Genomic DNA, 23,098 nt, shown 5'->3' on the forward strand with positions numbered 1-23,098 from the left:
CCTAGAGAGGTTAACCCTAATTGCTCCAGCGTCGCCGTGATCGCTGGCCTTGACCCCACACTCCGAGGGTGTCTCGGGGAGTTGGGATATGCATAAAATAAAAAAAAAATCCAATTCACACACTCATACAGGTTTCCCCACTTATACATGCAGTGAAACAGGAAAAATATAAGCAGCTCCTATTTCACCTTTGGTCTTCTAGAATCTAGATGATAGGTTTCTGTACTTAAGGCTATTGTTCTCCTTTCTGTTCAATTGAAGTCTAGCTGAAGACTTCATTTATGTTCTTCATGTCAAGTTAACTCCCCTCTTCCCCCCCTTCCAGTTCATATGTCAGTGGCCGGTCGGACGGTCGCACCACTCCCCTGCTGGGCAGCAACAACCCCTCCTCCCCGGACACAGCCCACTTCCACGCCCTGCCGGACTACGGCAGCGCTGCCTCCCCCTGCTCCCCGGCCAGCCCCGACCTGCAGTCCTACCCCTACGCCCCAGGGTGTTACACAGTAGGAGGGTACTCCTACACCCCTATAGGATCCAGGGACTCCTACCGCCTGCTCTCCAATGAAGACACGCGCTGCTCCACGCCTGACGGAACCTACGAAGAACTGGTAGGCTCATCATAGCACATACACTTTCGTACTATACACACGTTCACACACGTCAGGTGTTTAATCAGTGTGCATGCCGTCTTTGTGAATACTTTGGCAGATTGTAGAGGACATATGAGTAGGCACCAGCTCTTTGGGTATAAATATACACAGACCGATAATCTTTGATAAGTGAGTGATAGTGTCCAGTCTCTGACGTGAGTTTCCTCTCTCCCTCTCCAGGTTCCCATCCCAGTACACCCATGGGACCGAAGGAGCTTCCCCCTGGAGAACGACCCGCCGCCAGAGCCTGAGGAGCAGGCAGGGAACACCGAGGAGCGCCCCTACAGAACCATGCGCCACATCTCTGGCTGCAAGACGGGCTCGTCCAGATCGGAGTCTGACACCGGGGGTCCCCCCTCGCCGCTTCCCCCTGACGACAGCAGCAAGCAGAAAGCCCCCTCCGCCTCCACCACTCTCACCAGACCCTCCCACCGATGAATGAAGGCTCTCCCCGCATAAAGGACTCGTCACTTTTTTTCTTTCACAAGACTCTAAACAAGAACCACATCAACAATGGAATAATGGACTCCTGTTGTTTGATATTCAAACATCAGTCAAATTCTTTCACAGTTTTTAGTGAACACAGACAGAGACCCCCATCAGAAATCAGTTTTGTTCTTTCTTTTCTTGGTCACCGAAATGAACAAATATATAAAAGTGAATGGGGAGAGAAATTAGACTGAAAGCTGAATTTGTGATGAGCAGGACGTAGAGTCGCTTCCTGTTTCTGGGCCAATGGGCTGAGCGCTAAGCAGCCACTCAGGCAGTGTGTGTACCTTTGTAGCGTTCTATTCCCCACCACCCTATGTCAGTGTAAAATGGAGTGAGTACAACACAAAACAGCAATGCCTTGTTGTCATAGCTTGTTATGTTGTCCCCTTGAATCAACTTAATAAAGAGCCCCAGAGAATCGGAAATGTTCCTTTATGCACTTGTTTCACAGAGCTGTAGTAGTAATCAGTTTGCCATTTTCCTTGATGTCTTGTCTGCTTTTCTTTCCTCCCTGTCTGCATTGGTATAGTTGTTTTCTACATATAGGTTTAATAATATATTTCCTCTCAACCCCGTCACAGACTGATGGCATACGTGGTTGTTGGGGCGGTGTATGAAATTAGCACAGCAAGTAACACCACCCTCAATATGAGATTACACATACACTAGTTTGAATAGATCCTTCAATCAGCCAAGCCAAAGTGAAGCAAATAAATAATCATGTGGATATGTTCACTAATATAACGGCCGAAAAAGACGCATCACCTCATAGAAATGGAGTGGATTTCAGTGTCTTTGTTCAACTGTGCATATTGAATTTGTCTTCATTTTCGATGTGGTGTGCGTGCTGTTCACGCTTTTCTGATTTTGGTTTGGATAATGTGCAAGAAATCACTTAAAAGCGTGCAGTCGGGTTCCAATTACAAAGAAAGCTCCTCTGTTTTTGAATGTAGTATTTTGACTTCATCTTGGATCAAGGCCCTTCATTATTTGCTCCACTTTACATTTCTGTACCCTAGCTATTGACATGGGTTGCTGTTGTTCACATCCGATGCAATGTTTCCAGCTTGTAATGCATAATTGCCATGCAATTTCATGTCACTCAGTATAGTAAAAGAAAACATGAGACAAAAATATGTAAATGTACCTAATTTGTCTCGGTCCTGTGTCCCTATCTGTTTTTGGAATTGCACAAGGCAGATGTCAATGTACCTGTTGGATTGTCAATGCAGTTCCACAATTGGATTAAAATCACTCAAGCTCTTGAGTCTTATTGAGGGTTCAAATGTCATGTTGGTTAAGTCAAATGATTTTCATGTAACAATGCAAAACAAAACTAAGTATGGGTTGTGTTCATTAGAGCAAACAAAATGTTCTGAAATGGTGGACAAGTCCAGGTAAATCCTGCCCGTTATATTCCTTTGGTACCTACTGAACTCTGCCATCAGCTGCCCTAGTTCCCAGCACCCCCTGCTTTGTCCCTCCCTGCAGATGAAGTGGAGTATTGTACAGAAAGCCTCGAAAGAGGCTTATGTTTGAGTCACTACGTCAGAAGGCTGTGGCTATCACCCACCCACCTGCTATGTAGGGCTTTCAGTTGGAGTCAATTTGAGCCTGGCCGTTTCTACTTGGTCACTTTGTGTGTCTGATTCATGCTCTGCCCCAGCAGTCAAACCCACATGTTAGTTAGCTAAACCTACGATTGCCCCAACCAATGCCCTGCTCTTGTTCCAATTACCGCTAGTATGGAATCATGTCATGAGTTGTTTGAGCCTCACAAGAAAAAAATCATTCACATCACTGTTCAGTTGAGCCTTTTTGTCTCTACCTTCCTTGATTCTGCTGTCTCATTTCGAGGAGGTAATGTGAGGCCTTCCCTGGTGAATAATTCTCCCACAGGAGTCTGTCTGTCCAGACCGACCGAAAGACAAACAAACCGGACTCTATTTCTAGGGACCATCGATGCCTATCCCTTTCTCCTCACAGAAGTCCCGCCTTGTGGGTGGGAGGACCCACCAGGCAGAAACTGTTTCGATGTACAATAGGGTTTGACTAGCGTTGAAAAGCCGATATATTGTCTGGGCTATTTTCGTACTTAGAATTTCCAACGTGATGAATGGGGGTGGGTGAGTGGTATATCCTTTAGCATGTAATAGTTTGTACAAAAAGAGTATATTTTGTAAATAATTTAACAGTGTTTGATGTTCAGGCTGTAGCTGTCCTGATTGTATAGGGAGAAGCCACGACAAATACACTATATTGAACACTTTATGCAGAGGCAAAAAAAAAAAGAAAAGTTTATGGATTGACGAATCCGACGGGCAGGCAGCGTGTTCTTCTCAAAATAAAAGTGAAATATATTGTATCAACTGTGTCCTTGTGTTCCCTATGAGCTTGTAAGTTCTCCATGTGTAAAGCCCTTGCATATTTCACAAACAAGGTCAGTGTGACAGGAAATACCCCTGCCATTCTCTGAAACACTCATCACAAATGTAATGGAAAGAAGAAACCTTTAACATTGCTGTTCCAATACTGACTTTATTTCCTAATCCACGTTTACAGCAACAAGTATCAGTGTAAACCAAATATTAATAAAATGCACATCACAAGGACAATCACGACTGTCAAAATAAAAACTCAGCAAAGGAGAAAAAACGGGACATGGGTTGGATAGAAGCTAGTTGACTTGTATCATTCTTCCCTTTGAGGCAAAAGGGAAAATATATTTACCACACTGAAAAGCCCAAAATTACCCTTTTCCTTCCCTTAAATTAATGACATTAAGTCCTAAACATCATTTGCACCAACTTTCTTCCCTTCTTGTCGCAACAGATTTAATTACAATACAATTACCAGTTTGCTTAAAATGTCAGTGAAGAAAAGGTTTAATGAATACAATGCGGTTATGCTGTCCTTTCAGAATAGTAAACCACTCCCTCAGATTAATTTACTGTATGTGGTTACATGGGAAAAACTAGAAGAGTGACATGACATTTCAATTTTCAGCTTCGAAATAAAATACTAACTTGGAAAAAAACAGCCTTACACTTTTGCGGAACATCATTCACCACCCCAAGGTGCATAGGGTTGTTTTATGGTACCTTTTCTCAAACGGTCTAACGTGAATATCAGTCTTAGTATGCCTACCTATATGTACCCCTGCACGTCGACTCTGTACTGGTACCTTTAATCATTGTGTATTTATTCTTTATTTTTCTCTGCATGGTTGGGAAGGGCTCATAAGTAAGCATTTCACTGTTAGTCTACACCTGTTTATGAAGCATGTGACATAGCATTTGATTTGAGTATTTTTGGGGCTTTCGTTGAATAGATTTCTTCAATCGTAACAATTAATATCCGCTTAACCCCCTTTTCATATATTTTCAGCACATTACATAATGTTCATGTTGACCATGAGGAATGAGGAGGAAAGCCAGACAATTATCATTCACACACATGTAGTGGTGGTCAACTTGAGAACTTCAGTGTGTAAAAACTACCTTCAAAAACAAGAATACATCGTGAGGGTCGGGAGTATAAAAAAGATAATAGCAGGGTGTCAGCAGGTACATCTACAAGCATTCGTAAATAGCAGTTGAATATGTCTTACATCCACAGAATAGGGCTACTAGTAGGAAAGAAAGTGCGCAACATAAGGTTAGATCTACAGCGTAAAAAAAAAGAGTGCTCTATCGTTGCGAAGAAATATTTACTTTAGTTAAAATTCGCGTCGTAAGTAGTGCGCTGTGGGTAGGTAGGGGGTGGTCATTTGATCATCTTTGACAAAGAGAGTGTGCAAGTGCACACTTCGGGAGTAGGGTAGAGATTTGGAGCACATCCTATATCAGGCTTTGAATTTCATGCAGGTAAAATTGAGACTTTTCTAGGCATATGTGTTATGGGTATGCAGTGGCATTTATATTGCCTGACCACTCAAACTGAATTATTCCGCTGCGCAATCATTCCTACATACTGCAGTCTGAGACAGCCATCATTCAAGTCGTTTGTTGTTGACTTCAAAATAAGGGGTGTTGTACAAAAAGTAATCAGCGATTGGATAATCTCTAACCAATCAGAGTATCAAAGCCAATGATGAAATTTCATAACGCCCCTATACCCACGTGTGTTCTGGCTCTGGACCAATCAGATGGCCTAGAATGGATATCCGTTCTAGAAATCAAGGGGAGCTACTCAGATCCAGACTCACTGCTGAGAAGAAACTTGGTGAGGATTGGTGATATACCACCAAAATATCTGCACGTAGACTATACCATACACACAAAAACCCCTCTCAACTTCAAATGAGCAATCTTATCCAATTGATTGACATATGCACAATGTGGCTCCATTACTCCATAATTCATTGTTTACTTATTTGATTTTAATTGCTCAGCAATGGGATCCTCCTTGAAATGTTTTGAACAGGCCATGGGCTTTAACTCTTAAGTTAAATATTCTGGGTAATAGACTTGTAATTGTCCTTCTCATGAAAATTGTTTATTTTATAATTTCACAAACAATGTCTATTTTAATCATCTCAAAGGCAGAGTCAATTTGCCTTACTTACACGCTATTAATTACATCACAGCAACTGTTTACGACAACGTTAGAATTTCATTATACCGTAAATAAATCTTTGCGGATTTCTCAACTGGGGAATATCAGAGTTTTTTAAGCACGAAAGGGCAACAGTCTATTTGGCACTTAGTATCATTTGAATGGTATAGTACAGTGTCGCTTTAATTTAGCTGATCTTTTCTAGTGGAGAAAAGATTTGAGGCTTTGGCTACTTCACATTTTAAGGCTTAAAATGGGCAAATTCAAACATCCACTGCATGGCAATAAGCAAAGAAATGTGCAATATTTTCATGTGGAGCAAGTTGCGTTCAAATTGAGCAGCCCAATTAATTGCACTGTAAATGGAAAGTATGGTAAATGTCTTTATAACAAGGCCTGTCTGTGTTTTTATGGGTATAGAATAATGCTGCGTTTCTTTCACGTATATGTTTTCATTACCTGTGTCTATCTAACTATCGAGACCATAAACAGCTGTCCATTAACGGACCACTTTGCCCTGACTGATATCCCCGGTCGGAAAATCCTGCGAGCGACTTTGAATTTCAAGGAGGAAGGGAGAGTGAGTGAGGCGCTTCTTTTTTCTCTTCGTTTCTCTTTTTTTTTATCACATGGTTGGTTCCCTTGGTAACCTACAATGCTTTTTCAGGGAGGGACGTGGTCGAATCACAGGCCTTGCTTGGCGAGGGAGGCGGAGACCTGGTCGGCAAGCATGGATAGCGGCGGCGTCTCTGTCATGTTCTGGCTGCCAGGGGACGACACGTTGCTGAGAAGACGGGCGGGTGAGCCGCCTGCGATGATCTCCACGGGGACAATCTCCGCTCCGTGGTCGGTGCGGGCTTTCGCCGTCTCACGGAAACTCAGTTTGTGGCTTTCAATCTGCAGGAGTGGAGATTGATACATTTAGTGAATGGCGAGCAAGGGCACCTACAGTGATGAGACAAATCTTTCATGTGTAATTATGCATCATTCATGGATTGTGTCTGTGTAAACCTTCGGGACCAGGTTTCCCGTTAAGCTTAGTCCTGGACTAAAATTAATTCTAAATGGAGAATTTCCAATATAAGTGTATTCTAGTCCAGGACTAGGCTTAATCTGGACATGGGATGAGTGGAAGTCAAATCAGCGCAAATCCAGTATTATACTTTCTATGTGATGACATCAGAATGTAGAATGGTGAACAGAGGTTGTGCATATCACAAAAGACCAGTGATGCTGCAGTTTGAAAGGCTCTTGACTTTGTGTTAATGCCCTCTTGTGGTTACATGTACACAATTTCCCTCGATAGTGTGCGAAGTCCTATGGACATGCTGTGTAAATGGGTGTGTGTTTGGCTGCACATGTGCATGCATGTGTGGGTGCGTGCATGTTTTTTAAGGGGGAATATATGCCTTCATTTCAAGGTTGAGTATCTCTGTTGTGGCTTGATCTGTCCAAATGACTGGACAATTTTGGCGACTTTGGGGTTTTGGTCTGAAGTAAGACACTGTGTACTTACTGGAGACTTCTAGCTTTACCAGGACGCCCCCTCGATTGGGCTGTGTTCAGAACGGGGCGACTGAGGGGGATCAGTGGAGGGGCCAGTAGGGCTGGGGATAGGAGCTTCCCTATTTAGGGAGGTGTCTCCTTTTCCAGAAACCCCCTTGGCTTCCTTCCCCTTCTCTCTCTATGGATGGATACCACACCCAGTATGGACGGAAAACATGCGTTGGTGTTAAACAAAACAAATGAAACGTAACAAACAAATCAAACAAGATAAATCAAATGAAAAAATTATAAAAAATAAAATAAATGAATGAAAGAAAAAAAAAAAAAAATACATGAAAGTTGTTTAAAAACTGAAAGAAAGAACAAAAATAAGCAATAGATTGGTCTGCAGTGCCAGCTTGGAATCAGAGTGAAAATGAAAGGTAGTCGGAATAACGTTACCAGTCTTGAGCTAATATTCCACTCCTTGTCATTGCCAACGAGACTGGCCTTTCAGCAATCTGGAGTTGCTCATTGGTTGTTGGAAATAGCATTTTCCATGAGAACATGTGGATCCTCGAAAATATAATGAATAACAAAGTCAAAAACAAATATTTAGCTGTTAGCTAGGCAAGTTGTTGTATTTTGAGGCTTAAAATAATTTTGTGGTTGGAATTGCAGTATTTAGTTTGAGAATTTAGACACGAGCTAGCACATTTTGACAGACTAGTTTCTTCTGGACAAACAAAAACGGTTGCTCAGCAACCGGATACCAATGTGTTACAATAACGTCTATCTGCAGACTGCGGTTACTACATGCCACGCCCACTGCCATTGCAGCTGCTAGCACTGTCTCTGGCACACACTCCAGCACAGTAGGTGGCAGTAATGCACCAGAGTTGGATGCCAACTGCCGAAAACCCCCACATAAGAAGGGGGCCGGTACACAGTGTCCTTCAACTCTGCCTGCCGAGTACTGTTTACCTGCAGTTTTGTTAACAATATGGTGAGGGAAGTAGCTAGCTAACTAGAACACCGGTACAGTGTCATTCTCCCCCGCTTGCCGAGCACTGCTTTCCCACAGTTCTGTTAATGTTACAGCATTACGGCTTGTATAGCCAACCCAACTCTTGCGTGGCACTACCGAGTAGTGATTACCATTGCCATAAAGTTAAAATAACTGCCAGAGTTCTCTTTGATGAGGTTTAACGGGGGATGGCATCCAATAAATGTTGGATTACCACCACCTACTAGACTCCCTTATACTTAGCTTAATTATTTTTTCCTTTCTACATTTAAAAATTTTTTTTTACAAATACCTGACCATCTAACACTACACTCACAAATAATAATAAATACCATACTCCACTATTTAAATCTATTTAGTCCTACTTCAGGCTGAAAGGACGGGACACCACCACTTAACACATCCTGTAACTTCTGATGTCAAGTCTCGCACACCCAAATACCTCTCTACAGCTGCTGCCACCTCTATTTTCTGCAATTTACATTCCATCCCATAATCTAACCTTACTGAAACATATATCACTTGTTGGTTTATCCTTCTGTACTGGTACTGATCTACTAATCACGCCACTCCTCTCAGGATCCCTCCCCCTTGACCCATCTTCCTCTACTTTCTTCACTGCCTCAGCATATGACAACTTCTGCACTACTCTAACCCTGGAAACCTCAACATGTCTCTCTCGCACGGGACATTTCTGATCCCCCCCCCGCCCCATTGTCACCCCTACAATTAACACATACCACTACTTTCCCCAATACTACACATGTCTCATGCCTTTCTGCACACTTCTCACACTTATGACCTTCCTCCTACACACTGCTGCCACATGCCCATAAGCTTGACACCTGTAATAATGTAATGTAGTCGGCACAAAGCTCGTACAGGACAAGTTATACATCCTAACAACACTTTGTCGGGTAAAGACTCAACATCAAAACTCAAAAGAACAGACAATGACTCTTCTGTTTCTCCACTCGCGCTGCCCTGCCTGCGTCGTACCAAACGACGAGCATCACACACCGGGATTCTTCCCCTCCAGTTGCTCAGCGTTCACATTGACCGCTACCCCAGTATTCACTCCTCAATGGCACCCTTTTCTTGAGAACAAAACAATTTATATCTCTTGCCCCCCATTCGTTTAACACAGAGCGCCGGCTCCCTCTGACCAGCAGAAGCACATATACTTATCACAAGACCACTTTCTGGTTACCCGATTCCACAGCACCCAACTCTGTTTTCACCCACCCTGAAACCTCAAAGGAATCAGCAAAAAAGAAAAAAAAATTCAAAAAAAACTTCACTCCTACGGTCACAGACTCTTTATCCTGACCCTCGGTGCCAGCCTCAGGCTCCAAGAACGTCACCACACCTACCACCTCCGATACATCGCCCTTCAGCTCACTCTGCCTACACTTTCTACCATTTTCCGTTAACAAACCATCCCCTTTTCCCCCCAGCTATTTTTAACCAACTCAAGCTCACCCTCTTTATTCCTCCCCCTCTCTCTTAGACCTCCTCAGCCTCTCTTTTCCTCTCCATGTTCCAAGTATAACTCTCTCCTTATGATAATACTGCACTTCTGACAAACATCTTGTTCTTTCCTTGTTAACCGGCTGTCCCCATCTCCATACAATCAGCACAAACCCCTCGGGACGTAACGCTCAACAGTGCATCCCACTTGTAAAGCAGCTGCTTCGTCTTGATGTTCTTCTTTGTCAGTAGCTATTGAGGAGCTTTTCCATTTCAAACAAGTGCGTTCCTCTCAACTGCCGGTGTCCTAGCCTTAATGGCAGTGGGCGCGGCATGTAGTAAGTGGGGCGTTGTGGGCGCGGCATATAGTACGCGGTCTGCAGATAGACCCTACTCACGTGTTCTGTGGAGACTAAAAAGTTCCAATATTTGCATAATAGTTGTGATTGGAGGATAGCTCTAAGGGTGATCGAATCAGGATCAAATCCTCCGTTTCTCCACAAGCTCATTAATGATAGAATGATCATATTTGAAGATGACAGAAAGGCCACTCTCTTTGGCACATGACATGGAGTGGATTAGCTAAAGAGACGGGTACACGGGCTAAATGAGAGGAGCTGCTGCCACCCAAACATGCTGGGCAAAGAGAAGAGGAAGGAGAGCAGGGGAATGGGTCGCCAGAGTTGCCATTGCAAGGGAAAATGTAATCTCTCGATATAGGCTTAAGAATTAAAATATTGAGTATCTGATTTGATTCTGGGTGTCGAGATGAGGGAAAATACTGCCTCAGTTTCTTACTGTATTGAGTTTAAAATTGGCCTCCGTGTACTATGTGTGGTAAGAGTTTTTTTTTAACAGCGATCATTTACCTTTAGGGAAGTTTGTATTTGCAATAAAATGTATTTATGATCTATTGTTAGGCTTTATATGAAATATTGACATAAAAAAGTGTTTGTAAAAAAAACTTTTTGTAAGTACATGACACTCAGGCGTATGCCTATTGGCAATGCAGAGGGAGAGGCCTACTTAGTAATCAATGTGACCCTGTGTTAATCGCTCTTTTGCGTGACATTTTAGAAATGTTTACAAGCAAGTTTCATGGCATACTCAGTTTGCTAAGGAAGAGTTTGCCAAGCAAGAAGAGTGATCATTTAGTTTAGATTTCAGAGATTTGAAGCCAGAGAGAATATTAGCAATGAATTGTGTGCAGACTGTTGACTCCAGAATTCGGGCAGAATAATTCAATGTTTCAGAATAGAAATTAGTAATTGATTGTAATAGGTTTGTTTTTTTTTTTTAAAGATTGAAACATGAAAGTATTGTTTTTGAAATACGTGCGAGTCAATTCGGACATTAGTGATAGTGAGTCCGTTTACCTTCCTCCCGCCACCTCCAGCCACATGACCAACGTTGTCCATGGACCCAATCTTAGACTGAACCTTGAAGTCCAACTTCTCCGATTTGATCTCCACATTGCCTCCACCTAATGAAGACAAGCGGCATTCTTTAGCACTGCAAAGGTTATTCAACACATTTTCCTATTTCACATTCGTCAGGGAGCATAAAACTATTTGTTGATATGGCTGAGTATCGACCACCAATAGCCTCAACCGTAGTCCATGTTAGAGCAGGGTATCTCTGTTGCATGTTGTTTCCTTTCAGTCACCATAACGTTTTATTCTGTACATAAATTACCTGGTTTGTGGTGAATGTTGGCCTTCGATCCACACTTTGACTGTACGTTGCTGAGGTCAATCTTTTTGTGAGTAATTTGAACCTGGATATGGCAAATGGGGAGAAACAAAGGAGATCATCAGAGCATAGATAGAATCAGACCAGAGGGGTGGTCCTTGTTGGGCGATGCGAGGAGGCAGAATACAGAGAGACAATCTAGAATTAGTCAGCATCAGTCACATGCAAGGACAAGGACACCACCATGAATGGCTTCCTGAATAGACTTGCTTTTAGCATTGTCCTTAATATATATTGGTTGGAAAAAGGGAAAGGGGTTATCCTATTGCACCCACACATGAGAATTTCCTTAAAAATGAAAAGATAGCTAGAATATTTCAGGGAATTCAGTCATCGTTATCAAAAACAATCAGGCCATAATGATGAAATTTGAATCTAAATGAGACAACTAGGTCTCAAATTTGGATGCAAAGGCCCTCTTGGTTACAATGCAAAGATGTTTCATTACATCTCTAGAAACTATGACGATACAATGCTGTTTTCTAACCCAGTTTAACCCGCGCCATGTATGTAAGGACACATATGTGATTAGATGGATTGGATTACCAGCCTTTCACCTTTTCGTTCAAATTTTTACAGGAATATTCTCTACTACACATTCCCCCACGTCTGTTTTCCTGAGAAGCGAGACAAGATACCCGATGATCAGGAGGATGAAAGTAATCATAAAATGGCTGACATCCATGAAAACAGCACTTTTATAATCGATATATCTGATCAAATGTTTATCGAAGTAAATTGCTAAATAATACAAAAATATATATAAACTCAACAAAAAAAGAAACATCCCTTTTTCAGGACCCTGTCTTTTAAAGATAATTCGTAAAAATCCAAATAACTTCACAGATCTTCATTGTAAAGGATATAAACACTGTTGCTTGTTCAATGAATCATAAACTATTAATGAACATGCACCTGTGGAACGGTCACTAAGACACTAAAAGCTTACAATTAAGGTCACAGTTATGAAAACTTAGGACACTAAAGAGGCCTTTCTACTGACTCTGAAAAACACAAAAAGAAAGATGTCCAGGGTCCCTGCTCATCTGTGTGATCGTGCCTTAGGCATGCTGCAAGGAGGTATGAGGACTGCAGATGTTGCCAGGGCAATAAATTGCAATGTCTGTACTGTGAGATGCCTAAGACAGCGCTACAGGGAGACAGGACAGACAACTGATCATCCTCGCAGTGGCAGACCACGTGTAACAACACCTGCACAGGATCGGTACATCCGAACATCACACCTGCAGGACAGGTACAGGATGGCAACAACAACTGCCTGAGTTACACCAGGAATGCACAATCCCTCCATCAGTGCTCAGACTGTCCGCAATAGCCTGAGAGAGGCTGGACTGAGGGCTTGTAGGCCTGTTGTAAGGCAGGTCCTCACCAGATATCACCGGCAACAACTTTGCCTATGGGCACAAATCCACTGTCGCTGGACCAGATAGGACTGACAAAAAGTGCTATTCACTGACGAGTCGCGGTTTTGCCTCACCTCGGGTGATGGTCGGATTCACGTTTATCGTCGAAGGAAAGAGCGTTACACCGAGGCCTGTACTCTGGAGCGGGATCGATTTGGAGGTGGAGGGTCCGTCATGGTCTGGGGCGGTGTGTCACAGTATCATCGGACTGAGCTTGTTGTCATAGCAGGCAATCTCAATACTATGCGTTACAGGGAAGACATCCTCCTCCCTCATGTGGTACCCTTCCTGCAGGCTCATCCTGACATGACCCTCCAGCATGACAATGCCACCAGCCATACTGCTCATTCTGTGCATGATTTCTTGCAAGACAGGAATGTCAGTGTTCTGCCATGGTCAGCGAAGAGCCCAGATCTCAATCTCATTGAGCACGTCTGGGACCTGTTGGATCGGAGGGTGAGGGCTAGGGCCATTCCCCCCAGAAATGTCGGGGAACTTGCAAGTGCCTTGGTGGAAGAGTGGGGTAACATCTCACAGCCAGATCTGGCATATCTGGTGCAGTCCATGAGGAGGAGATGCACTGCAGTACTTAATGCACCTGGTGGCCACACCAGATACTGACTGTTACTTTTGACCCCCCCCCCCCCCCCCTCCCTTTGTTCAGGGACACATTATTACAATTCTGTTAGTCACATGTCTGTGGAACTTGTTCAGTTTATGTCTCAGTTGTTGAATCTTATGTTCATTCAAATATTTACATGTTAAGTTTGCTGAAAATAAACGCAGTCGACAGTGAGAGGACGTTTCTTTTTTTTTGCTGAGTTTATGAATATGAAATTCAAATGACCAGAGCTCTCATAAAATCACTCCAATCCATGATTTAAAACAAGTCTCCACTACAATCTAGACGACAACCAAATCCCCAAAGCGACCTAAGCGAAATAGGTTTACTCTCTTGAATAAAATGAAAAAAATAAAACAATAGGCCTATGTGTTTAAATGAATATTGCTGGGGGGGGGGGGGGGGGGAACATTTCAACCATACCCCCACTTGTTTACATACACACAAACATATACACATCCAAACATGCAGCGATTTGCTGGTATGCAGTTTGAACGTGTATTTACGCAGTACAGACACATGGTGGTGTCAGTGCTGCATAGAGATACAGGCTTTCATCACATCATTCTCGACACACAGCACAGAAGCCCAGCCCTTGTTTCTCCGAGCAGATAAGACACAACTACAGAAAGACTGCAACGCTGCAGCCACATCCAACTCAGTGCAGCCCAATCACTATCCATTTACCAGTACCAGTATAAATAAACTGGCCTCCTCATTTCTGTTGTAAGCGTTGAATCTTACATCTCTACTTAGACACTTGATTTACAGGAGGTTGATGGGTGGTGGCGGAGGGGACAATGAGTTGGAGGTAAATATCACAATTGACAGGAGTCAGGTTGAGCCCGGCGGGCAAAACTGGTTGTAATGCTGTCTTTTGTGACGTCATAGGTTGTATTCTGATTATAATAAATGTTTGTCAATGTCTTAGTCAGCTAAAAGATGCCTTTAACTAATTATCGGACCAGAATATGACCTCTTTCCCAGACATCTTGGTATTGTCATAAACGAGATGAGGATTTTAACTGGTTGTAATCTGACATTTTTAGAACCAGAAAATGGCGTCATTATGGATTTACCACCCCAAAGTTTGCCCGCTGGGACTGCATGCTCACGGTCATACACCAACCAGGAGAACCGTGCCACCATTATAAGTCAATGATGTTCTGCTTTGTCTCATCACTACTGCATTCACGTCATCCATGTCATGCAAGGTAACGACCAGCACGGATGTCGAGGTGTTCAGCTCAAGACACTGAACCGCGTATTGGACTTGGAGAGTTTGAGACTACAAGAGCCATTGGGGTGCATCATACAGGTTATTGGAGACACATTTGAGGAGACAGATCTAGGGCAGACAGACCAAAAACACAAACTTGGCAACAGCATCTCCAGGCATGGATGCCCTGCCCCCTGTAATGCCTTACCCATGCAGCTGTTTTCAGGGACTCAAAAGGGGCCAAGGTGCTATACAATTGTCCCTGACAAGCCCTAACCTTAAACCAGGGTCCCATTGCAGTTTAATGAAATCAAAGTTTTTAAAGAGATTGATTAGGCCTTTATCTTGGCTTTCTGGGTGGTTGTGTTGCCCTCTGCAGAAAGTTGAAGCCAGTAAGATTTAGTCTCAGATGCTACTCTAGTCTGCTACTCTTTTCTATTGGTCTAATTGGGCTTATTGTAGCCCAGCTGTGCCTGGGGCCCACTGTACATACCGTACACAACATAAACTCACATAATTTATCTAACAGATCATTCTCTTTTTAGGGAATGCCAAAGCACACAATAGTCCCGAGAGATAAACCTGGTAGATGAACCTGGTGAAAATACCCATCAGCCCATTGAAATCAAATAGATTCATAAATTTTACTTCGCTGGATCTTTCCTCATACTTTGTCAAATCGTTTTGTGGAGAGCTCTATTGAGCGCACATTAAATCATAGTAAGTCCCTCATCGTTCTGGGTCATCTCATTTCAGGTCTGTATACTAAGGCTGTACTGTATCAATCCAAAGCCAGATTTAATGACGTCTGACGTGCACATTCCATTACTGTAAGGCATTTAGTCAGCTCAATGAGAGGACACTGGTTGACAGACCTGTGCTGCTGACAGCAAGTACACTGCGCTGCACCATCCACTCTGGTCTGAGTGGTCTGTAATCGTGACTCATTGAGAGAAACAATGGCTTTATTGGTGAGGGGGACTGGGTTGCTTGTGATACGATAAGGTCAGCAATTCTCATATTCTAGAAAAAACAGACGTTGGAAACTTAGTGTATTGTGTTGGAATTGATTTGTATAGGGTAGAAATGCAGATCAAATCACAATGCTTGCCTTTACGCTAGGCCAGTGTGGAATGAATCTGTAAAGGGCAACTGTATGAGGAATCTGCTTTGAAAGTTGTGTCTTTGAAAACTATGAAAACATTAAGCTTTAAGGGGACAAATGGCGGTGACCAGAAGTTAATGCAGTATCTCAAAGATATTTAGGCTTGATCCCAGCTTGAACCTCCACATGAACAGGTCTTAAAACTATAAGACCTGTTCATGTATAGTTTTACATGTGACTTTGAATGTTTTCGCATTTGGAAAAATAAAAGGACGTTTCATAACGTGCTGCAACTGTAAGATGTTAAGACTTCAGAGAAGTGTTCCTACTTGAAAACATTATGTAGAGCGGGCTCTCGTTTGTTATGTTGAATATGGTCACATGCATCATATACTTCGAGACTATAATTACCTCGGCACATTCATCTGATTTGAAATGTTGTTCCATTCACGTTGTTGATTCATTTAATGTTCCTGTATCAAATCAAGCGATAGCCTGATTGATTTAAAAGGAATCGAGTTGAAATATTGTTTACAAACTTACATAGCTTGTGCTACCATAATAAGAGAACATCAGAGAGTAAATTTAACAAAAATGAAGAAAGCCTGTAAACTCCTCAAACTTAAGTAACTATCTAGCTATAAACTAGTGAAGTCCTCATTTAATTTAAGTCTAGGAGGAGCGTGGAGAGTGGAGAAGGAATAGCCTTTATGTTCTGGCCAAGGCCATGATCTGGTTCTAACTGCGGGAAGACTCAAGACCAAACCATGAGTTCATCCTCAAGTTACTCACGTTACCACCTCGGGGGACATGCTTGAGATTGTCTTTGGAGCCACACCTAGACTGAACACTAGACAAGTCGATCTTCTTATGTAAAATTTGCACCTGGAAGAGGTAGAGGAGAGGCGAAAATATCACCTTTCTGGCAGGTTGCTGAAGCAGCTGCAAGGCTGCGATGTGGATCTTGCTGCTGACTGCTATTTAGACATTTACTTAAACCAGATTATCTACAAGATGGCCTCAAAGTTCAAGGTCGGTGTCTGCACCGCAGATACCAATTCAATAGCTAGATGTATCACCTTCAGAAGTTACAGGCATGAGGCAATGTCCTTATTTCACAGGTCAGGGATATCTGACATGCACTGATCTCAAAATAGCTACAGATCAATGATCAAGTGACCAGTCTTTATGGAAGTGTGTGGGTTCTGTACTGTAGGAGTTTGAAAATGGGTAATGTCCCTGTCTGCAGTCTCTTGACCGCCATGCCGTCTGTGTTACTCACATTGCCACCTCCTGGGGTATACTTGAGATTGGCTTTGGAGCCACACTTTGACTGAACGTTACTTAAATCCATCTTCTTCTCAACTATTTGCACCTGAAAGAGTCAGGAGGGAGAAAGCGTTCTTACAAACATCCAAGGAACTGATACGGAACAAACCTTTTTTTTTATTGTTCTGGACATATTCAACAAATACTGTAAAGCCATTTGTGATCACAACTCCAACATTGGCTTTGAAATGCCAATTACTGGAGTGGTACGTGGATTCCGGCCTGTGATAAACAACTCAAGCTTGGAAGAAAGATACCTAAGAAAAACAGCACCCAGGTTGTACATTTCAGGCCACTTTTCAGAAGTTCCTGGGTTTTTCAGAAATCCCAGTTGGAGGACTTCCTGTTGGCAGATTCCCATCACCTCCTCTTCCTCTTACCATGGGTTTCTGAAAAACCTGCAAACTTTGGGAAGGTTTCTGAAATTCTTCAACCCTTACCATTTCATAAAAAAAACGAAAGAAAACGGTTTCAAGCTCTTACCCGTCCTCCACCAGGCGAGTGCTTGATGTTCTCCGTGGAGCCAATCTTTGACCGGACGTTCTTCAGGTCGGGCATGGGGGCAGCCAGGGGCACCGGACTGCGCCCCCTCATGGACCCAGGGGATTTAGGAGGGGTCCGCACCACCGCCACCTTCTTCACCTCCCGGCTGGCGGGGGACTTGGGTGTGCTGGGGCTGCTGTAGCCACTACGGTCTTGGGGCGTCTTGGGGGAATCAACTACAAGGTTAGGAGAAACATAATCTAGGATTAGGTTATTTCAATCTATGTTTGTGCTCCTGTTTTCTGGAACAAGACCTGCAAAAGTTCAATTCTTTGAAACTAGGCGCCGGTGATGTTTTGCTCAGCCTGTAGTTAAAGCCAAAATGCCCAGACACTTCTAGGTACATTTTTCTCTCTCCATCACGCCATTCCAAAGAGAGCAAAGGAAATGGTGGTGACACCATCTAACGTGCTGGGGATGCAAATGTAGTTGTCAAGCTGTCACATGTGAGAGATGGCAAAGGTATCAAGCTGTTGTTAGAGTTAGAACCTTTTTCAATGGGGATATGGAGTTTGACCATATCCTTATCATGCTCCCTCATCTCTGCTCACACTCCATGTGTTAACCTCTCTCGAATTGGGGGACTCTCAATGGATTAATGGTGATTGCGCTTCATGTGCTCCCATTGTAGGCACTGCTGTACGAGTTTAAAGGAACACATTGAGAGTTGACCATCTGTTGAACATGTCCTGAGTACTGACTGACCTCCAGCAGTGGTCTTGGTCTGCATCCTGGTCCCAGCACCCTGGGGTTTGGCACCTGGTGTCCTGGTGCTGGCGGTCTTCCCATCTCCAGTCTGGAAACCAAACAGCACAGTTACTTCTAGAATGGAAAAACTAGAAACTACACAACAAGCGATGAACCGGTGTTGAAACAAAAGACTCCGGACTAATTTGGGAAAGAACTGACTGAGTGTTTGGGGTTTAGGAGAGGCATTGCATAAGATCATTCAACACCATGGAACTTTGAGGTATTCATGTCATAATGCCATTGAGCATTATGAGCCTATGGATAGGCTGGCCTGAGCCTGGGATCGTGGTCAAAGTTGAGACCTGTCCATGTGTGTTACTTACCCTTGGCCTGGGTTCTCTGGCTCTTGCACTGCCTGGACTGGGTTTAAATATTGAGCTGGGCCTGCTAGTGTTGCAGGCTGGGGCAGAGGAAGAGGACCAAGGCTTTTTGTTGGGGGTGGTTTGGACCGAGGAGGGTCGTTTGGGGGTGGATGCTTTGACAGGTGTGGTGGCGTTGGGTGTCTTGTGACCAAAGGTGGTAAAAAAGTGTTATGAAACACAAAGGAAAAGACCAAAGTGAAAGCAAACAAACATTTAAAGAAATGCATTACGATGGTGGAACTTAACAAAAACCTATAAGCGATATAGACAAACAATTAAAACCAATATAAGCCATTTTTTAAAAATGTAAACAGTAAAAATCTTAAATTCAATATGTCAAAAAGTGTGTGTGATTGGTGAATGGCTTTACATGCAGATATGCTGTACTTCAATTGCAGAGCAAAACAGTGCGTTTTTTTGGGCATTCAGTTGAAGGCAGATGGTTGATGCAAAAGTGTCTGTCAAATTTGAGCCAACATGTTTGGAACCTCCTTTGCAGCTGTAAAGTGAAGCACTGAGATGCAGCAGCCATCGATATATCTCAAGATCACTCCAGAGGTCAGACCTCTGGTCCACACATCAATTATCACCTACCTTTTTCTCAGCTGCTTCTTTCCCAGCCCCTGCACTGGCCTTGGCTGCAAGAGAGGGTCAAAGAAGGGGACTGAGAGTCAGTGCTAATATCATAGTCCGGTCTAATCAGCAACTTTGAGACCTCGCTGCACTAGGCTAGGCTAACTCTCTGAAGCTAAATGGCCTATTCATCCCAGGCATGAAAATGCTAACGGACGATGCGTGTTAACTACTCTAGTTGCTGTATCCGGATGCTTTAAAGTAGCTTTTGGATTTCATAGTAATTGTCAGCACACTGAAATGAATTGCCAGAAAGTACATTTGCCATAAACTTTTATTGAACTTTAATTTGAAACTTGCCCCAGATTCGAAATGATCTGCGTATTGACATTACACTGCATGGGGAGGTTTAAGCACAGTAAGTCTTAAGAGTTTCAAAAATAAGTAAGAGTTTCAAAAATGAAGCCACTTGGCCTGATTTCGATCCCCCGAATCAGTCCACTCAGAGAATCAGAGATAATACACTGTCTGAGACTAGGCTAATCATTTGAGGGGGGGGGGGGACTAAATTAGTTTTAGGGCCAATGAATGTGGTACAGACAACTGCTTAGAAACCGTCCTTTTTTATTTAACGTCAGGCCTGCATGTTATTGGATAAGCAGGGAATTGAGTCTCCGTGGTGACCGTGATGCTTTCAAATGGTTAGTTAGGAGATAAACATTATTGCCTGCCTATCAATGGCTGTATTGAAAGAGTGGGTGGTTCCCATTAAACTGATTCATTATTTACACTCCAGTAATCATTTAGAAAAGCTTTTACAGAAAATGTACCTTTGAAACGGGAATCATTTCCTTATCATGCCATGTGCAAGTGCTTATCAGCCATTATCTGATCATTACTGACAATTAGCAATGTAGGCAACCTTAAAGATGATTAGCATAAAGAGAACCAGTGATCCATCTAATGATAAGTAGTGTGTAGCAAATACACTCTGTGAGAGACCACCTGCACTGTTGGGGAAGATAGTATGCATGGATGCTTACATTAAACCTGACAAACAGTGCTGACTTACACTTTTCTGCTCATTTAATAGACAGGAAACAGTAGCCAGAGTGTGGTGTGTGTGTGTGCATACACGTGTGAACCATACCATGTGTGTGTGTGTGTGTGTGCATACACGTGTGAACCATACCATGTGTGTGTGTGTGTGCATACACGTGTGAACCATACCATATGTGTGTGTGTGTGTGTGTGTGTGTGTGTGTGTGTGTGTGTGTGTGTGTTTCAGAAGACGGGAGGTGGAAGGAAAGGTGACCCATAAATACACAGTCACGATGATGTGATGTTGCACACCCAACAAACATGCAAGTGACATGCAAAAGGGGCTGACGGGTGGAAAACATTGCCAGCAAAAATAATTTGGGCACAGGAGGGTTAGTGACCTAAAACAGGGGCTGGAAACACAGACAGAACACAGACCAAACACAGAGAAAAGAGAAAGCTCAAAAGAGAACGAATTGAACAAAGAAGAGACTAGAAAGAAACCGGCGGTAGTGGTGGCGGCGACAAGCAGTCCGTTTCATCAACCGAACACGTTCACATTTTGCGTTTTGTGCATGTTTTTCAGAAAGGGTGCTGCTTTATTGTGCTGCTCTAGTAAGAAGAAGAAATTATCTGAGAGAAAAGAAAGGAGGAGGAGGTGGAGAGGTGGGATTGATAAACTAGAACAGAAAACAGACCTTTCAGCTGGGCACCTGGAGCATTTGCTTTTCCGCCAGGTGGGGCGGCATCTTTTGAGGGTGCTTTCAGAGATTTAGCTGCGGTGGTCTTGGGGGGAGGGGCAACAGCGTTAGCGGTCACTTTTCTGACCGGGCCTTTGGCTGCTGTAGGAGCACCTCCTTTGGCATCACCTTTGGGGCCACTAGCAGGCTTGCCAGGCTTAGTTTCTGCAGGTTTGGCTTCTGCAGGTTTGGCTTTGGTCACCGACTGAGCTGCCGTCACCACTTCGATGACGTCCTCGTTTGCCGACTGCAGGTATTGGCCTTGAATGTCCTTTGAGGTCTTCACATCATCCTTCTGGACAGGCTCAACCTCCATCTGGGGCACAGCAATCATGGGCAGGGGACTAGCTACCTTCTCCTGCACCTCTTCTTCCTCCTGCACCTTCTCCTCAGTCTCCTGCTCCACCGCATCACGGGCATCGGGCTGGTACTCGATGAGAGGAGACTGGTCCTTGGTCCGGTTGGCTGCGGTGCTAGGGGAGAAGGGAGATTCATGGTCGGCCCTGTTGGAGTCAGGGCTCTTGCTCTCTGGGGGGGTCTTGTCTGCTCCGTTCTGCAACCCTGCAGGGATGCCCTGACCAGGGGGGTGTCCCTCAGGCTCCGTGTAGTCAAAGGATAGGACGCGCTGCTTGGCTTCCTCCGGGGTCATGGCAACGGGAATGACAGGAGTGCAACCTTCATCTTTCTGCTGCTCTTCCTCTTCTGAGCTGACCTCACGCCGTGGCCTCCTGCGAATCGTTGACACCTCTGTTCTCTCCTCCTCTTCATCCTCGTCGCTATCCTCCTCTTTTTCTTCATCCACCTGCTCTTTCGTCCCCTCCTTTTCCATGAAGAGAGGGCTCTGAGGCTTCCCAGGACTGATCCCGTCTTCATAGGCCGAGGTAGGAGCCTCCTTGCTCTCACATACATCCTCCTCATCCTCGTCCTCAGACCCAGAGTCGCTCAGGCTGTGGCCCACAGAGACCTTGTCTGACGAGCTCCTCTTCATCTCAGACCCCAGCGAGTCTGGGGAGAAGAGCCTTGGAGTGTCCCTCTCGATTGGGAAATCAGGGGCTGAAGGAGACGCCCGGGGGCTCACCGACCCAGCCCGCTCCCCGTCTTCGTTCCCGCCGTCGGCAAAGCCGGACCTGCTACTGCGGCCGCTCTCTGTGGCAGGACTGATGCCTTCTGGTGTGGGGCTGAGCGATGCAGTGAGCTCCTCTGGTGTGGTGGGAACCGGGAAGCAGAACGATAAGGGACAGAGGGGATAGATCCACAGCAGGACTGTGGTGTTAGAGACACTTACCTCCTCCTCAGAGACACACATTCAACACCCAACAAAAGGAACAGAAATAAAGGAAAAGAAAGAATCGAAAGGAAAGAAAACAACCACTGAAGGAGCAGGAACACAAAACAAAGGGCAAAGGAACCTTTTTTTTTTTTTTTGCTGGCATCAACAGGAACAACAATGAAACATCAAATATATCAACTGCAATTATCTGGATCGTTTTGGTACCTAAATCCTGAGAGCTGTAGGTGTTTTTATAAGAAGCTCCGTTTGCAAATCACATTCAATGCAGTTGCAAACGTTTTGCTTCCATGTTTCTAGCAGAAAGGATGGGTAGACTACACAATGAGCGCTATGAACTATGTATGTAGCTGTGGGTTCATAAAAAGCACCTAACAGCTCAGACACTAAGCCCTCAACTTCTGCCTGAAAAAAAAAAAAAAAAAGAAATCAACCAAAATGCACAACAGAAGTCAAAGCAAAGCTGTACCATATCAATACAAGATAAAAAATGTTTAAAAAAAGTCTCATTCAACACAGTACTCACAATGACCCAACAGCTCTGAATTTCTCTCGCTCTTGGATCGTTGTGATATATGAAATTGCAATGGCGATGAATCAACGCTAGTCTGGCTGCCAGATTGTTTCCTTTGCAAATGGGCCTTGCGGCGGGGGAGGGTTTTCTGGCTG

At 43.9% G+C, this 23,098-nt stretch overlaps 2 protein-coding genes across 40 annotated transcripts in view; one reads left to right on the plus strand and one right to left on the minus strand.

The window, feature by feature from the left end:
* kansl1b (KAT8 regulatory NSL complex subunit 1b) overlaps positions 1–3,507 on the plus strand; it is an 84,991-nt gene extending 81,484 nt beyond the window's left edge. For all 10 annotated transcript variants that reach the window (XM_021624577.3, XM_021624579.3, XM_090193091.1 and 7 more), the window contains 2 exons: positions 326–608; positions 831–3,507. In XM_021624577.3, coding sequence (XP_021480252.2) covers positions 326–608; positions 831–1,088 — 541 coding nt within the window. In that variant the 3' untranslated portion in view covers positions 1,089–3,507. The remainder of the gene's footprint in view (positions 1–325; positions 609–830) is intronic.
* Positions 3,508–3,660: 153 nt separating this feature from the next.
* Positions 3,661–23,098, minus strand: part of maptb (microtubule-associated protein tau b) — a 41,659-nt gene continuing 22,221 nt past the window's right edge. For 4 of the 30 annotated variants that reach the window (XM_090193117.1, XM_090193115.1, XM_090193113.1 and 1 more), the window contains 9 exons: positions 19,382–19,425; positions 18,749–18,928; positions 18,381–18,471; positions 17,616–17,851; positions 17,086–17,178; positions 16,596–16,688; positions 11,377–11,458; positions 11,058–11,164; positions 3,661–6,596 (listed from right to left, as the gene is read on the minus strand). In XM_090193117.1, the coding sequence (XP_090049243.1) occupies positions 6,384–6,596; positions 11,058–11,164; positions 11,377–11,458; positions 16,596–16,688; positions 17,086–17,178; positions 17,616–17,851; positions 18,381–18,471; positions 18,749–18,928; positions 19,382–19,425 (1,139 nt within the window). In that variant the 3' untranslated portion in view covers positions 3,661–6,383. Of the gene's footprint in view, positions 6,597–7,215; positions 7,384–11,057; positions 11,165–11,376; positions 11,459–16,595; positions 16,689–17,085; positions 17,179–17,615; positions 17,852–18,380; positions 18,472–18,748; positions 18,929–19,381; positions 19,426–21,099; positions 22,342–23,098 lie in introns of all 30 variants that reach the window. The other 26 variants (XM_036938091.2, XM_021624585.3, XM_021624581.3 and 23 more) reach the window with 11 other exon arrangements.

This window comes from Oncorhynchus mykiss, chromosome 12, assembly GCF_057628025.1.
Source record: "Oncorhynchus mykiss isolate SJ-2025 chromosome 12, ASM5762802v1, whole genome shotgun sequence".
NCBI lineage: Eukaryota > Metazoa > Chordata > Actinopteri > Salmoniformes > Salmonidae > Oncorhynchus > Oncorhynchus mykiss.